The 16,619-nt window shown below is 51.8% G+C and overlaps 5 protein-coding genes across 5 annotated transcripts; 2 read left to right on the top strand and 3 right to left on the bottom strand.

Annotated features, from left to right (window-relative positions):
- Nucleotides 1-63: 63 nt before the first annotated feature.
- EV420DRAFT_123776 (uncharacterized protein) lies at nucleotides 64-2,255 on the bottom strand. The gene is made up of 7 exons (XM_060466605.1): nucleotides 2,052-2,255; nucleotides 1,860-2,002; nucleotides 1,475-1,799; nucleotides 1,262-1,426; nucleotides 1,022-1,207; nucleotides 809-969; nucleotides 64-756 (listed from the first exon to the last, which is right to left on the bottom strand). The coding sequence occupies exons 2-7, from the start codon at nucleotides 1,868-1,870 to the stop codon at nucleotides 162-164; spliced, it is 1,443 nt and encodes a 480-aa protein (XP_060333435.1). The 5' UTR covers nucleotides 1,871-2,002; nucleotides 2,052-2,255; the 3' UTR covers nucleotides 64-161.
- Nucleotides 2,256-9,325: 7,070 nt separating this feature from the next.
- EV420DRAFT_1330569 (eukaryotic translation initiation factor 3 subunit D) lies at nucleotides 9,326-11,364 on the bottom strand. The gene is made up of 2 exons (XM_060468803.1): nucleotides 10,714-11,364; nucleotides 9,326-10,661 (listed from the first exon to the last, which is right to left on the bottom strand). The coding sequence occupies exons 1-2, from the start codon at nucleotides 11,316-11,318 to the stop codon at nucleotides 9,584-9,586; spliced, it is 1,683 nt and encodes a 560-aa protein (XP_060333434.1). The 5' UTR covers nucleotides 11,319-11,364; the 3' UTR covers nucleotides 9,326-9,583.
- On the top strand, nucleotides 11,365-12,123 carry EV420DRAFT_1526683 (uncharacterized protein). Its single transcript, XM_060472429.1, has 2 exons — nucleotides 11,365-11,401; nucleotides 11,451-12,123. Exons 1-2 carry the CDS (start codon nucleotides 11,397-11,399, stop codon nucleotides 12,109-12,111), a joined length of 666 nt encoding a protein of 221 aa, XP_060333433.1. The 5' UTR covers nucleotides 11,365-11,396; the 3' UTR covers nucleotides 12,112-12,123.
- A 41-nt stretch (nucleotides 12,124-12,164) lies between these two features.
- On the bottom strand, nucleotides 12,165-13,089 carry EV420DRAFT_1761914 (uncharacterized protein; the record flags this gene model as incomplete). The annotated part of the gene is made up of 3 exons (XM_060480681.1): nucleotides 12,753-13,089; nucleotides 12,257-12,697; nucleotides 12,165-12,194 (listed from the first exon to the last, which is right to left on the bottom strand). The coding sequence occupies exons 1-3, from the start codon at nucleotides 12,900-12,902 to the stop codon at nucleotides 12,165-12,167; spliced, it is 621 nt and encodes a 206-aa protein (XP_060333432.1). The 5' UTR covers nucleotides 12,903-13,089.
- Nucleotides 13,090-14,322, top strand: EV420DRAFT_1526676 (uncharacterized protein; the record flags this gene model as incomplete). Its single annotated transcript, XM_060472428.1, has 1 exon — nucleotides 13,090-14,322. A coding segment is annotated over exon 1 (740 nt), but the record flags the coding sequence as incomplete, so codon positions are not given.
- Nucleotides 14,323-16,619: the final 2,297 nt, after the last annotated feature.

Here is a 16,619-nt window from a genome sequence, read left to right as displayed (position 1 = left end):
TGTATGAAACAATAGTTGAACAACAGACTGCTCTATCTCATGAGAATAAAATATAGACTGTATGTACGTAGCAATGTCCGATGAAATGGTCGTAGACTGAATGATCTGTAGAATTCATGGCGGGTATGATGTGATCCAATGTCCAGATGGAGAGAAGACAACTAGAAATTCTTCAAATATCGCGACTTGCGCGTGGAGTTGTACAAGCGCTTCGACTCAGAACGATTAATGGCCCACTTGCGAAGGAACCAAGCACCCAGAGCAAGAGCAATGACGCCGGCTACCACGCCAATAGCAATGCCCACCTTGGCTCCCGTGGATGTCCCACCACCACCACTGCTGCTGTTGCTGTTACTTCCGCTACCCGATGAACCAGAACTGGTCTCCGGGTTTCCACCATACGGCCAATAGTCGCCGCCAGCGGGAGGAGCCACGCAAGTAATAGAGTCCCCTTTAGTGATGTTCTGGAAATTGGACTGCATAGACATGTCTGAGGTGAAATTCCTATCTATCACGAACGGGGCGGGAGTCGGGATGTCAGCATCGGTGATAGTGCAGTTCGGCCCAACAGCGCCAATGAAGGACGTATTTCCGAACAAGACGTTGTCCTGAACTGTGAAATTGGTGGCCGATGTGATGGCGATAGCATAGCTGAACGCTCCGGAGAACCTGTTGTCGTAGACCGTCCCCGAACGACTGAGATTAGTGCCATACCGGGGTCCAAACCACGTCCGAGGTCCAATAGCTACGCCGATCCTAATATATAGCGGTCAAGGCCTGAATGTATATAAATATGGGAACAACCTACTTCATGATAGCATCGTCAACATTGTCGCCCTTGGTTTCACTGCCTTCTGGTGTGTCCGTAGCGAAGCCTCCCAGCATAGTGTTGTTATGAACGACCGTCCCGCTATAGTCGCCACTCCAAGGATCGTAATCCACCATGTTAATGCCCCCGAGAAGGGTTTGCTATCAGATTTTGCATTAGTTGCTAGGCCCATCTCTGAATAGAAGTACTCACGTTTACGACCCAGATTGTATTGTTGTACACCTGGGTGCCGGGAGATCCAAACAGAACAATCCCACCGTCCGTGGGATTCTCCACCATGTTGTTACGGACGACGCTGTTGGCGCAAGCTACACTGATACCATCGGCCCATTGCTGAAAAGCATCGCTCCCACAGGGACCAATGTCATTATTTTGAATCTGAGTGTTCGCATCAGGTACCAGCCGACACATCGTATCAGATAGAAGACTCACGGTAGCGTTCTTACATTGTAAGCCACCCTCCGCGATATGAAGACATGACCAGCTTCGAGGATCAAACGATCTCACATATTCGACGACTTGATCTGTATTAGGCCCACCGATCTCAATATTGGCCCCTCCAGAAGTTGGTGTGGCTCCGAGACGAGTACCATTGATCTTCGAAATAATTATAACATGATTTCTGTAATAAAGCGGATGACATACCTGAATGTTCCTGATCTTTATACCTGTACAATTGGCGCAGGTCCCATCTATAGCGGTTGTGTGGCCTGTTCCATTGAAGACCGGTCCATTAACAATGAGAGTGGCGCGCTCATCTCCAGTAGGATAGCCGACCGTGCTTATCTCCTGCTGAGGGGCGGCGAAAAGAATGGGAGCTTGCAACAGGTACTCTGCCCCGGCGCAAAGTTGCAGTGTATAACCAGCTCCAGAAGAATTGAGAAGCGTATTGAGTCGGTCAGTGATCGTATTGGCGGGATTGGGATTCACGCAGTCATTATTGTCCTGTCGACCGAGAATGATCGCTTCCCTGTTTAGCAGCCGGCTGTTAGTCCGAGCCTTTTCCGCGTGGACCACGAGCCCGCCTTACCTGGAATGCATTTCAATGCAAGAAGAGTATTAAAAGAAAGACCAGTTGTCGTGGAGAATGGGAAGATAAGAGTATCGCAAAAGGAGAAAGATGTGGGTGGGGGCCGCTGAGGACTGCCGTAACCTGCTATCGCAGTTGAGCTTCTCCATACGTTCAGTAACAAACTACAGCGCCCGACGGTATATTTCTCACCTTGAGTAACCGCGTGGGCCCTTCCCCGTTTGAGCGAGCAGTCGGGTAGTAGTCGGTAGACGGTGTCGAGAGTGCGACGTCTAGCCAAATTTGAAACACAACCTTCTTTCTGTCTTTTCTTTGGGCGGGTACATGTGGCGCAAACAAACATAGGCAAACTTCTTAGCTGACGTGCGTCATTCGGCCCTCCCACTTCAAAGTCCATTCTTCTTGGCTTATAAACGTCCCCAAACCCTGGAGTCCATATGATAGCTCTCTCTGCGTTATTCTATGGTAGCAACGTACCCACCCACCTTTCTTCAGCACCCTGTATTTTCTCAGGCTATCCGTTTCATCTCTCGGCGCAATTCACGTGTACAGGAGATAGAAGCCCGTCTTTTCTCCTTGGCCCGGAAGACGGCCAGACAGTTCACCTTGCGAGTTCCAGTTCTATTCTCGTTCAACTGTCAATTTCATGGGCGTTCTTCGTCAACCTGCAGTCAGGGCCAGAACACCGCAAAGACAAGTTCTGAGTAATGCTGAAAAACTTATAGATGGTCTACTAGCCGTTGAGCCCCATGATCTCCGAAGTGAGGTTCTGCGGCTCGGAAGGTATATCTGTGGAGGAACTTTGAACCTTGCTGAACCTTCTCAATGTGGAACATCCCGAACGACCCGCGCCCATGGGAACACAGTTGTGTGCCTTATCGTTTGCAGTCAATATGAATCCAACACCACGGTAATAATACATGAACGGCTGCGATCCCGTTCTATCTAGGACTAACTCAAGTTGACCTGGCTTCTTTGATTGTTGATTTCCGTATTACAGTTACCGATAACCTGTACTCCCAGCATACTATGTCTTCTCCGTCAGTTCGCGTTTCACTTCTCCCTGGTCTTCGCAATACGGTCTTCCAATAAAACACCAATGGGAATTCTTTGAGTACCTCGACCTGTACTGTCCCCGCCTCTAATTGACCCCGGCCTCTGACAGCCCAGACCAAAACGAGGTATTCGACAGTGTAAATGGAATAACATATGACTGACAGTTGCTCAAGGCGATTCTCCTCCATTCAAAGAACGCTCCCCCATTTGTATGCTGATACTATTAGCTCGCTGCACATAGAAGACCCATTCCTCGCAACGCGTCGGCATACGCTGGCATGTCTTTGTCAATCATCTATCAAATGTCTCGATATCTATCCCCGTCCCGGACCCCCGTTACCCCCTCCTACGTTGCTTCTTCTCATCCCTCATCCCTTGCCCCGTTTCATCGATTGCATTTTGACTTCGAGTTTCTCATACCCGTCCGACAGGCCCAAACAATCGGGCTCTGATAAATCTGGACTCATCAATGCCATTCATTTAAACAGGCATCCTTGGTGGCACGATCATGATCGTAACGGGCTTTCGAGCGACGCCCCTACTACGATCGAAAATCAACGCCGCTTTCCAGTGTCAGTCTGTGTAATACTGTAATACTCTCGCAGCTCAATGCGCACGTCAGAATATGGTTTCGTAGCACGAGGACGTCGAGCTCCAATTGCAATTTCCAAGAGTCTCAACTCCCCTGATAGCTTACGGCCCATACAAATATACCAAGTCGATCCATAATACCAAACTACTAGCAAGCGATACCGATTTCTCATGATCTACCGACCAATACCTGACCTAGGCCCCCAATGAAACCCTTCAATACTTAATACGGGCGCCTGGCTTACCCTTCTCGGCGTGCCATCAACCATCAACAATGCACTGCACCTGTACTATGAAATACCCCCTTTCTCCCGTCCCCCCTTCTATTGCCAGACGAGTCACGACCTATGCTTATCGTGCGCGCCGCAGGAATAGCCCCTACTTACCAACATCCCCACAGTGGTTATGGCAACGTCTTACCGTGTACTAGTCACGTCAGGTGCATTGATTGCATTGACTCATTTGAATTCGGTCCATTGCGAAGTAGTTCGAACCTGCATGGTGTCCATATTGACCATGTCGTTTCTTACGAAGGAACGACGGCGCCGCTGCCCTATTACAATGTAAATACCACAAGGCACCCTCGCCGAGCCCGAAGATCCAACGTCGCGCATCCACACTGCACGAGCTGCGATCTAGAAATGGAATAGGTACCAACCGGTCAAGGTAAATCCACAACCGGGGGGTTGGTATCACATTTGTCTCCGTTTTCTCGCACCCGCCAAGTCCTGAAACAAAACGTCGCAAGTGATACACTCGCTCTTCCTTCCATCTAGAATTTCCATCGTCTTCCAAACACCTTGTTGCCATGGTTAACAATAGCCCGTCCTGTTTTGATCCATAATGGAGCCTGCCTCAAATCCATTTTCCGGATAATACAGGTACACAAACATATCAGTACGTGCCTTGAATTATTGGGTGTACGTACAACGGAAGGGGGAATTTCGAAATTGCGCTCTGCTTCTTCTGTGACTGAGTCTGCGCCTCTAATCCTGCAAACTTACGCGTGATCTTGATAGAATCAGTACACGCAGCAGTGATCCTAGCCTCGAGGCGCTTCAAGATCGACAATTCTCCTTATACACGGCCCTCACAGCACGGGATTGTCGTCCGAAGTGCTAAACGCGGGGTCATAGCTCCCACTCTCGGTTATACGGTTATAATATTGTAACGTTAGTCCATGGACCATTGGCCATTGACTGGACACAATCATCCCTTCAATCAACCGACACCCACAATTGAGTGCGGGCCTCCAATCTCAAACAATACTGCAATTTAGCTTATCTTTCCCCCATTGATCAGTGTCTTTCTACCTACTAATGATATCGAAAACACCGCTTCATCTGTGTCTCCACTAATTTCTAACGACGAACAAATAATTTCACTGCGGTCTCGCCCCAATCCCCGTCCGACCTCCATCAAAAAAACAAAGGAACACCTTTCCTGAGGGAGAAATATTAACTCACTCCTTTCAAATCTCCTCCCAACTCCGCAAGTAAACATTGACTTGTTGATAAATCTGTTTCACTCAGAGCAACCTGCACAGCTTCGATCATCATCATAACTCTCGAGTCGGCAACTAAGATCACATCGGCAGGCGAACTACGTCCAACTATCCATCTCGTTGGCTGGGTTATCATGATCCTAGACCTCTTCGCTTCTTTTATACCAGCAGTGGCGCCGCTTCCTGAGATACATACAACCCCTCGTGAATCCGGAATTTTTTTCTTACTTCCATATTATCTCAAGTCCTACCCTCTACGAATAATCCATAATTAAAAACACGCACCATCGGGATTTTCCTCTAGACCTGTTTCACCAACACGAGGCGCTTCATGATTCACACATCAATTCCGTCTTGCGATTCCGGGACGTTCGCACCTAGTCGTCTATTCAATTGCATGGGCCCAGTAGTCTACCTGAAATCAGTTTCAATTTAACCTCAATCTCACGCCTATGCTCTCGAACATCAACTTCTAACGAAGACCTCCCGGCGCAGACCCTCAAACACCTACATCTGATTTACAATAGCAGTAATCATCTTCGCGGACCCGGAACGAAACCCGGTAAGGGAGAGGACCAGACATACGGTCGATTTAGCTACGAGTCCTTGATCTCGCACCGGAGCTTCGGTGGGAAAGACTCCATGACTCTCCCCATGTTACTATCACTTCCTTCATCAACTCGACTCGAGGTTCTCTAGATGCGCGCCGGAGCCCCGGATCACATCGATTCGAAGGCCTCATTAACGCACCGCTTTGTGGCACAAGAAGGCTTCTTCCACACCGGTGGCTATGACCGCACCTCGTTCTTCCACACTCCACAGGCAATGAACATTTAAATCTGTTTCACCCACATGTACACGTACATAGGTGGTGCCTATCCCATAGTCTATGCTGCAATCAGTTTCACTTTTCACACTCCCCGCGAGGCTAAAATCTCCACGGTAATTTTTACTCGGATCGGTGTGCCGAGAGGGGAGGGAAAGAAAACTGTCGAGGGTGAGTGTGACCTCCGTGATGTACATCCAGATCTGCCGCCAAATCAGTTTCACTGACACACGTTGTAGCTCAGGGTAGAGACTAGGGATCCAACTCGACGCGTCGCCACCAATTAATTCAATGAGAGTGAATTTATATCATCCAATGTCCTGTGCTTATCTCTCAACGAGCGGTGGTCTCGGTGATGCACAAAAGCACAGCTCCAGGACTTATCATCTCTTTTCTATTCCTACTATTCCTATGGGGGGCGGTGTAGCCAAGCGTAAAGTCCATAATAAACTCCAAGTTGATTTTCGATCATGGGCGGGTCGGGATTCTCAGGGAGGCTGACAGGATAAAGTCCGTCGCTGCTAGTACGTTATCACCATAGATGCTAGATGCGTTTACAGGAGGGATAGTGATTCATCGGTTCCTATCTCCTTCAACTGATCCGTTTGAAGGAGAGATGGGGGGGGGGGGCTTCTTCGTGCGTGGCTATGACCACTTCGAGTCCGTTCGGGCAACTCAAACCTTTCTCCGAGCCGGTAGTAACCAAAAAAAACCCTCCTGGCGAAATCAAAAAATAGTCTTGAAGCCTCAATCCACAGCTACCAAACCTCTTCCGGGACACTACTCATCCGATTTTCTTCTGAACTGTACTGTACTGTTCAAAGCCGCGGGTCCGGTGCAGTGTCCCAGTCGAGTTGGTAGCGCTGGGATTCTCAGGGGTGGCTGTCCAAGTCGGTATCACTTCGCAGATTCCTATCCCACTTCGGTTCCTAGCTGATGAGGAGATGAAGGACCCGGAAGCATGAGAACTCCAAAGCTTCTTCATAGTACGTACGTGGCTATGCGTCTCGGCAACTCAGTTCTAGGAAGTCATCACTGCTTTTGCGTCTAATGGGCTTCACTGTTCATATGCATACAGGTTTTTACAACAGCTTAAACTCAAACGAGATCTGTATCTCCGTGACCGGCGTCTAATCACCATGAACGATGAACCAGTTTCGAATCTGCAAGCACAAGCCTTCCTTCCTCTGGGGCAGTGTCCTTCAAGAGGCGCGTCGAAATGAGTGAGAGGGAAGGACCTTCACTTGCCCGCCGGTGGCTAAAATGCAACACGAATCAAGATATCCATCTTGCACCACACCGACTCCGATTCTTCACACAGAGACCATAAAATATTCTTGTACCCAATTTTTTTAGTTAGTTATTATAATCACCGCATCTCGACATACGAATAAAAAATCCCTATTACACGACATCCCGCCCCGAATTCGGGTCGTTTCACCGCTCATTACTCATACCAACTCAGATAGTACCACCTTTCTCGGTGGTAACTGCAACGACAACAACTATTACTAAGTAAATCTCACCGCTCATCCAGATCTTTTACTTACACGGGATCTGTATCAACACGAGCGTATCGGAATGGTGATAGTCAAAGCCGCGGATCCTATCATTTATCACCTCTTGGGGCACTGTTCACTGTTCGAGTGCAAGTTGGTGGAAGTTTCTCCCAATGGGCATGGTCGGGATTCTCAAATCCGTATCACTTGGGGCACTGTCGAGTTCTCCCAAGCAAGATGAACTTGAGATTCGCAGGGAGGGCTATCTGTGTCGCTTCACAGTGGCTTCGGTTCCTAGCTGATCCGTTTGAACTTGAAGGAAGGGAACGAGAAAGACCCGGAAACGAAGCATGCGAAGGCTTCTTCATACGTGGCTATGCGCCTCGGCAACTCAGTTCGCCAAGAAGCCTTCCTCGCAGACACTGCTTTTGCATCTAACTAATGGGCTTGTATCAGACAACATCCAGATTTCATTTTACTTGCGCCAGAAGATATCTGTATCACCCAGCGCCGTGTACGATGGAGCTGGTGGGGTCAAATCTGCAAACACAGACGCGGGGCTCAGTAGACGTACAGACAACTTATCACCACCACCACCTCTGGGGCAGTGTGCCTAGATGGGCGCGTCGGATTATCAGGGTAAGCAACCAATGAACTGGAAGACATTCAAAAGCACACTTGGCTACCACTGGTGACTAAAAATTACCTTTACGAATCAAAAGCAGTTAGGCTTTCGTCGTCCTAATTCAGAACACGCACCGACTCCGAAGCACCGCGACGACCATACGAGGCACCTTACACTTTTGTTTTTAGTTGCTCGTACGGGAATTCATATCACCGGCCCCATAGAAACATACACTCGAACGAAAACACACGACATCCCGATGTCGTTTCACCACTCATGAGAAAAAAACGACCAACTCGTACCTGCACTTGAAGGTTCGAAATCATCGGCTGTGCCACCTCCCCACAGATAAAGTTAGTTATCAGCACCCTCAAACACGTTGCAGGCTGTGTCGTGGGACTGGGGAGGGTGGGATCGTGTGAAGGATCCTGGTATTTCGGAAGCAATTTCGTTTTAGTTGAGTTCCGTTTGTTTTGCCTGCCGGGCTCTGGGGGCAAATACCTATTGACTTGACCACGTTACGGGCGGGGGATACTCGGAGGATCCGTTGTATTTCCGTGTATCCCAAAAAAAAACACACACACAAAGCGACATTGTATTTCCCAGTCAAATTCGGAGTTGCTCGTACTATTTAATTTACGACTCGGAGCAGGCGTACATAAGCGTCGCGCCCCGACCTCAGTCCACCGCATCCCATAGGCGCATCACGACATTTCCCGAGTCCATGTCGGTGGCTCGTGACTCGTGACAAAACTCCACGTCGGGACAGCGGGGACACGGGCCCGCGCGTGCTAAACATGGCGGGACCAATAAGTAAGGGGGAAAAAAGTCGGGCCACAGTTTCTTTTTTGTCGATGCCAACGGCACCGAACGAAGCCGAGGCGCCTAGAGCGACAGTAGGGTCGAGCTGATCACGCTACTGTGAGTAAGTAGATCTCTCGCGAAGCACCTAGAGTGAGGGTCACAAAAGTAGAGAACACCAGTCTGTAAGCCGCTCCACATAACCGTGACCGACCCTCAGTCGTATGTAAGCGCAGTGGAATTTAGGTCCCACCGGTTACGGTCCCGCCCATATCGCAAACAAAAGAAAGAAAGACATTCGAATCAGAAAGATTCCAATTGCGAGATCTGGCCATGGCATGGGGGAAAGGACCCGCGCTAGGTACGCGCGCGAAGAAAGAAAAAGGTGTGCCGCGATGACGCGTGCAAAAAGAAAGGAAATCTGGAAGACAAGAGAACCCACTTGAATTCCTAGTTTGGAAAGGACCCGCGCCGCGCTCTAGGTGCGCGCCAAAGAAAGGAAGATGACGCATGCGCACGCGTAGGAAATCTGGAAGACAAGAACCCACTTGAATTCCTAGTTTCTTTAATATCCGATGGAGAGTTCGGTGAGGGATTCACTAAGCCGGGTGTTATCCACGCGGTTCGAATATTCGAAAATGCGCAATAAACATGCAGACTACGGGTTCATATGTATGCATATGTAAACCGGAATTTACAAGATCGCGAGATCTGGGGAAGGGAACTGCGTGCGTGCGACTAGGTACACGCCAACAAGGGAAAAATGCTCGTGTCGTTTTATTTTGTTCATGGCAACACGAAGAGACAAATGCCACCAGTCACTCACACCTCCTCCGCAGCCCCGCCTCCCTCCGCCTCGCCGCCCTCCTCCTCCTCGTCCACAAACGTCCCCATCGGCACAGCATACAACCTCACAACCGGCTTATTCGGATCCCTCACCAACACAAACTTGCCCTCCCCCAAGCCCAAACACACATCCGCCACACACCTCACCACCCCCCACCCATTACTCACCCCCACATTCAACTGGCCCGCAAACTCCCCCGGCCTCATACTCGCCGTGCTCAACACCACATGCCGCGTATTGTCCCGCGCACTCACCCGGCTCACGTACCCCACTTTGAGCGTGTCGGACCCCGCGAGGAGGGCTTGGACAGCCCATCGCGCGAGCTTGGCAGAGTTGTTTTTCATCTCGGTGGCTACGACCGCTCCGCGTTGGCTGTCCAGCTTCGTGCGCCAATCGGGGGCTCCGCACGCTTTGGGCTCGTACTCGTTCAACGCGCGGATCGTCGCGTACCCCGTCCCGCCCGTCCCAGGAAGAACAGCATCCACCTCGGTCCGCACAACAATCTTCACATCCTCATCCTCGCTAATCCCCAAATCAAACTCCCTATACCTATACCCACACGACGCCAGAGGCTCCCTCTCCTCGGGCGGATGGAACGGATTCGGATGACCCAAATCCACGTGCCTTCTCTCATCCACACTCTGGAATCCAAAATTCTGGTTAATAAACGTCGCCTCCAGACTCAAATTCAACGGGGTGTTGATACTCGGGCCTTCTGCCGAGGGGGGGTCCGTAGCGTTCTCGTTGACGGTGACAGTGTCAAAGGGGCCCCCGTCGCGTTTATCGAGGAATAGCGCGTTTTTGGTGCGGAGGATGACGATGTCCCAGGGGTAGACGGAGCGCGTGGCGCACATGAGCACGGAGAGGATCGTGTCGGTTGTGTAGATCCGTACGGTGCCGGGGGGTTGTTTGGCGTGCAGGGATTGGATGACGGGGTCGTCTGATGTGGTTGGGTTGTATTTGAGCCTGTCGAGGATCTGCAAGGGCCTCTCGCTCTTGGTGGTTATCCTATCGTAGGATTTGTCGTATTCGTATAATCGGCCGTACGAGTCGCTGCAAACAAAGGAAATTTAGAATAAGATATAATAGAAAGTAGGAAACGCACATATCCTCAGGCTCATCAACGTCCAACCTAAGCTTCGCAAGCCTATGAAACTCAATCTCCTCTTTCAAATCCCAACTCGGGCTAATCACAACACTACTCTCTCTCGCCCGATTACTCTTCTCCCAATCCCTCCAATTCCTCCTCCCGCCCCCTCTCCCACCTTGCGCCCCGCCTCTCCCGCCTTGCTGAGTCCCTCCCGCTCCACCACCCCTACCCGACCCACCCCTACCCCCACGTCCACCACCCCCCCTAGCGCCCCCACGTCCCCTCCCAACAACCGCACTCTTCCCCGCCGTATTATCCACCAACGAAAAACTCGCCTCGTCCTCCGCATGGAAATACGCAAACGCACTAGCCGTCCCGCTCCCATACGCCTGCGTCCCCCCTCCCCCTCCACCAGCGCGCTTCGTCTGCGTCTGCGCCTGCGCCTGCGACTGAACCGGCAAGGCGTTCCAGTCCGCGAATCGTCCCAGTTTATCAGACTTGGAGTAGGGCGCGTAGGGGACGTCCGTTAGCGAGGAGGGGAGCGAGGAGAGCGGGGGTGGGCCCCAGGGCGAGTCGGGCGTGTCGTGGATGGGGGGCAGGGTGAATTTTGGTGTGCTCATTTTTTTCTCGTGTCTGTTGTGGGTGTTGGGACGAAAAAAATAGCGTGGGAAGGTTTTGCTTGATTGATTTTGACTCTCATGAAGTACGCCAAATCCTTGCTGTTCAAATGATTCATACTAACATTTCTACAGCGTCGTCCGCGAAATCAACGCTATAAACGAAGCAGAACTCCGCCTAGGCGTAACAGGCTCATGGCACGACACATACAAAGACTCTGCCTACATCTACGTCGGGGGTCTCAACTACGAGCTCACCGAAGGGGACATCATCACTATCTTCTCCCAATACGGTGAGATTGCCAACATCCACTTGCCGCGGGACAAGAGCACAGGGAAACAACGGGGGTTCGGGTTCCTCATGTACGAGGACCAGCGGTCGACGGTGTTGGCTGTGGATAACTTGAACGGGGCCAAGGTGCTGGGGAAGACGCTTAGGGTGGATCATGTGAGGGATTATAAGCAGCCGAGGGAGAAGGGGGAGGATGGGGAGTGGAGGGAGGTCGAGGGGGAACTGTTTAATGCTAGGCCGGAGGAGATTGGTGATAATGCGGAAGAGGAGGAGGAGGAAGAGGATTTGGGCAAGGATATCGATCCGGAGGACCCGATGAGAGAATTTATCATCGCTCAAAGGCGGGAAGAGGCGAAAAAGGGCAAGGGAAAGGGGAAGAAGAAGAGAAAACATGAAGGGGAGACCAAGGAAGAGAGACGACGGCGCAAAGAGGAGAAACGCAGGAAAAAGAGTAGTGCAGCAAAAGATGTAGAGGCCTTATTGCATAGCTTGGGTTCGAGGTAAACCAAATATATTAACTACTAAGCAATGTATCAACAGCAGCTGTAACATTCGGACTACGCTGAAGAGCACCAATAACCGCCTCCCTAGGCAAATCCGGAAACATATTCGTCACCTGTGTGATCTCCTCCTCTGGCGGGGCACGTACACCTGGTGTGGCGGGTGTGAGCTGGGTGACCCACTCGCGCATCGAACTGGTCGTAGGAGGAGCCGGACTCGGGCTCGGGGCAGGGAACGCGCGCCTTGACCGTGGCACACTGGGTGTCTCAGCACCGACAAACGGGAGCGGGGGACGGAAGCGTTTTATAGGAACGGGCAGGAGCGGGGAGCGGTAGAGCACCGCACCGAGTACCCCCAGCACCGCCAGCACCGGGGACGTCAACAGGGCGAGTAGGACAAGGAGCACCCACGTCGGTGCATGGGGCGTGAGGGTCACAAACCCCACCGAGTACGTGTACGACGGGGGCACCAGCAACGCATGAGTATACACACACGCCGCCGTCAGCGCCACAGGACCCAACGGCGCGATGAGCACAAGCAGCGCCGCCAAATGACGCGACGACAACCTCCTCTCCAGCGTCGGAGCGGTCTGCACCGAGGATCAACAACGCCAAGAGCAACGACGGCGAGTCGGGGAGGAACACGGCATGAGTCAGGGCCCGATACGGCTGGGCCAGCGTCGGTGGGAGGGCAAGGGACGGGCCGATATCGAATAGGGACACCAGGAGGGTATTCGCACTGAGGAGGACGAGTAGTATTTTGGTAACGGGAGCAAATTGGAGGGACATGGACATGGCTGTCCGAGTCGGTGTCCATTACGTACCCCGTATTTGGCTTTGTTTGCGTCTTGCGATGTGAACGTTGTTCGGCAAGCGCCTTGTGTTGCACGCTGGCGGTGTTCTGGGGCCCAAGACCCAGCGGAACGGTAGACGGTAGAGATCCCCCCTCCCGATATGGATGTGGCCCAATGCGGTAGGGGGGGACCCTTAAGCTGACAGTTGAAGGGATAGAAAAGCGGGTCTTGGGAGTTGATTCCAATGCCAGTTCAAACATCCACTTGTCATGGATTCGCAACAGCTTGTGTTCCCCTCATACGCGTCTAACACTCCTCGTACGCCCTCTCCAAGGGAGGACCCCTTCTTCTCCGCGTACCCTTCCCACACTTCATACGAGACCGGCGCAGGCGGCGGGGGGTCTCTCCTCCAAGAGCTCTATGACGACCACCACCCCGCTGTAGTCCGCCGCGCCACATTTCCCTATGTGCGCGCCGACTACCCGGGTGAACCCATCAAGCTCGAACACACCCTCCCCCCGATGCATCTCCCCCCGCATCACTCACACCACCCGCACCACCAACAACACCACCACCAATTCTACCAACCCTTCCCCTCCCCGCCCCCTCCCTCCTACACACTCTCCCCCCACACCGGCCTCCCCGTCCAACACACAGACGACGCCGCCTCCAAAGAAACCCAGTACCTCCGTCGGCGCTGCTTCAACTGCCACACCACCGAGCCTCCCTCCTGGCGCCGCTCCACCCTCAACCCCGGAAAGATCGTCTGCAACAAATGCGGCCTCTACGAACGCACACACCTCCGGCCTAGGCCTCTCCGCTTTGACGAGCTCAGAGCAGGCAACAAGGCGAGGAAAGCTGCTGCTGCGGGGGTGGTGCTCCTCAGAAGAAACCGCTCTCTCCAAAGAAGGAGCAGAGTCGGAGCCCACAGCTCTTGCCTAGGCGGGAATCGCAGGAATGGGATGATTCGCGTAGGTCCCCCGCCTTCCAATTCGTATTCTCATTCTAATCATACGCTACAGTCTCCATCTACTCGTCCTCTTCAACCTCATCAACCTACCCCTCCCCCTCACCAACGACCTACCCCCATCCCCTCCCCTCACATTCACCCTCCCCTCCCCCCATCCGCCTCCCCAACGTCGACTTTGCCCACTACGCCGACTACACCACCCTTCCTCCAGAAGTAGTCACCGCTTAAACCTTTCCTTTCCTTCTCTTCGCTATACATATCTATTTCGCTATCTATCTTATCTATTTATTCCCCCCCTTCCTTCCGTTTGTTGGTGTTGTTGTGTTGTTTTCTTTCTGTACGAATATCTATTAGACCCTCCGTCGTCGTTTCAAAACTACCCACTCCCCAACCCCCGTGTACTACTAGATGAAATGTGCATGACTTTTAAGCAGGTTTATCTTTGCCATGGAATCTAAGTCTATTGTTATTGTGTCTGAACTACAAATTCGCCCTTATTCGCCTCCCTGCGGAAAAGGGAGAGGGCCTCGTCGAGTCCAATTCATTTCCCAGCGCCGCCCCATGCATTAGTCCAAAATCAGAGGTAGGGGAGAGAACCCTACGAATGACGTCGTATCTAAATCTCGAGGAGCCACAATCAGGATTAGGGAATGTTTGTCTTCCCCCAGGGTCTACAAGGTTGTCTTTCTTTCCTCGAGGGCGGCGGTCGCACGTCAAAAGACAAAAGAGACGCCCCACTTACCCGACCCCACACGAACACACGACCTGAAACCCAAACGTTAAACGCCCAACACTCAATGTTAACATCCATATTCAACCCCCGCGCCTATCCTTCTCCCGCCGCCCACTGACCTCGGTGTCCAAAAACCTCACGTCTCCGAGGTTGCGACAAACGGGCTCTCTCCCTCTTTTTTAATAAACGGGACCCAGCCATTACGACACCACCACCCTCTCACTACTTGTGATCGATCGACTCTCTCCGATTCGTGAGTTGTTTTGCCTCCGAGTATGTATTGATCGATCAACGAAAGTACGAATGTTTAAGAGAGATAAACAGCTTGGCCTCCTCCCACCTTCTCTTCTTTGGTAACGTATGAAACCAAAGTGTCTTCTCCTCGGATACTAATCAACCGCGAACCTCCCAGTCCTAATAATACCAAGGCACACCCGCACCCGTTCTCCCATTCACTCACTCAGTCTTACGTTCTCAGTACCATATGTAGATTTCTTCTCTTCGTCTTCTTCATTATGCCGTTTCGTTCTCATACACAGCAGAAGATATAACCGCGAACGTTCGTACGCTCACGGATTGAATGAATAGCCGTTCTCGTTGTCATTCGGTACCTCCGTAGGGAAATACTTAAACATCGTATCCATGAATATGAATGCCGTTGTCAATTATCACACATACCACCACCCCGTTTCGTTGTATAATACCTCATCCTCAACACACCTTTCACCTCCGTAGAGAAATAAATAACTACAACAATCAGTATCTGCTATCGCATCCATCTCGTCAACACACCGACCGGCCAACTTACAAGGAGGGGAGAATACAAATCCCCTCTCAACCAGCCAGGCACCACCACACCCCTACCTCCTATACAAATTCAAGCTGATATCTAGGTACCTCCTCAACACTCATCGTAACCAACCACTCTCTCGCGATGTGCAGTGCACGAGGTTACCGTAGCCCATTATGATCGGGATCACAACAACATAATGTTCACTTGTCGAGTTCTCCCCAGCTCTAACCTGACGACTAAATGAAAATGAAATCCTCTCCTCTCCATCGCCGACGCTAGCACGTTTCAAGCCCGAGACTCAAACGCCTAACCTGAGGGGCGCCTACGAACCCGGCGGTACCCTCATTGTCGGTTTGTCGGCTTGTCGTCTAGACTAGGCGGGGCTCTATTATCGTTTTGTCGCCGGTACCGTATAATTGAACACCTCCGTCTCCAGGTACTTCTGACATCGGAACTCATTGCCCAGGTCGGCTGTATATGACACCGGAAGGACGCCCCAGTCTCACTCCCATAGCCAGCCGAGTCGGATATACAAGCACGAGAAGGAGCAATGGGCTACGGCGCAAGCGCAACATCCCGATTATACATACCTCCTCATAGTTCATCCCACCGACTCGGATTCGAGTGCCCGTCGTCCATACGCAGCGCCTCAATAAACGATCACATCACGATCACAAGTCAACTAACCATCCATCCATCAATCGGGCGGGTCGGTGGTGTCGGTAACCAAGCCTTAGAGCCAAGTCGAACGTGACCAAGGTCATGTGCACACCCTCCCGCGTCTACGTCAGCTGCACACGTCCCCGCGCCCGAACACTGTACCCTTCCAGATCTCGCACCTCGGCGAGGCACACAAGATCCCGGCAGTCATACACACACCACACATATATTTATGTCGGGTGCGAAGGACCACACTGACATGCCGTGTTCTGCGGGGAGGGGGGAGGGCACTTTGTGTGGGCGAAACAGAGGGAGCGGAGAAAACTCCGTTGTCCGTGCTTTAATTAAGACATAACAAGTCCAGCACCCGTGTCCCGTCTACTTATATTCTTCCGAAAACTTGGTTACCGACCTTCCCACTTGGTGGGTGGACGGAGATTCAGAAGAAAAAAATACTTCCGTGGGATCACACTGCACAGGAGATAGGGGGCACCCACAGGAGTCCACATAAGCGCTGTGAACGAAACACAGAGCGCCTGAGTCTTTCTTCTAATAAGCGCAC

This window comes from Desarmillaria tabescens, assembly GCF_030435595.1.
Source record: "Desarmillaria tabescens strain CCBAS 213 chromosome Unknown EV420scaffold_10, whole genome shotgun sequence".
Taxonomy (NCBI): Eukaryota; Fungi; Basidiomycota; class Agaricomycetes; order Agaricales; family Physalacriaceae; genus Desarmillaria; species Desarmillaria tabescens.
This window is presented reverse-complemented; position numbering and strand designations above follow the sequence as displayed.

Bases quoted from the DNA above. Each gene is read 5' to 3' on its own strand.
- EV420DRAFT_1330569 (XM_060468803.1), bottom strand. From the start codon at position 11,318: ATGAGCACACCAAAATTCACCCTGCCCCCCATCCACGACACGCCCGAC. The intron at 10,662-10,713 runs GTGCGTTTCCTA...CTTTGTTTGCAG, and splicing joins GTTGATGAGCCTGAGGATAT to CGACTCGTACGGCCGATTAT.
- EV420DRAFT_123776 (XM_060466605.1), bottom strand. The intron at 1,427-1,474 runs GTATGTCATCCG...ATTATTTCGAAG, and splicing joins TAAAGATCAGGAACATTCAG to ATCAATGGTACTCGTCTCGG. The intron at 1,208-1,261 runs GTGAGTCTTCTA...GCGAACACTCAG, and splicing joins TACAATGTAAGAACGCTACC to ATTCAAAATAATGACATTGG.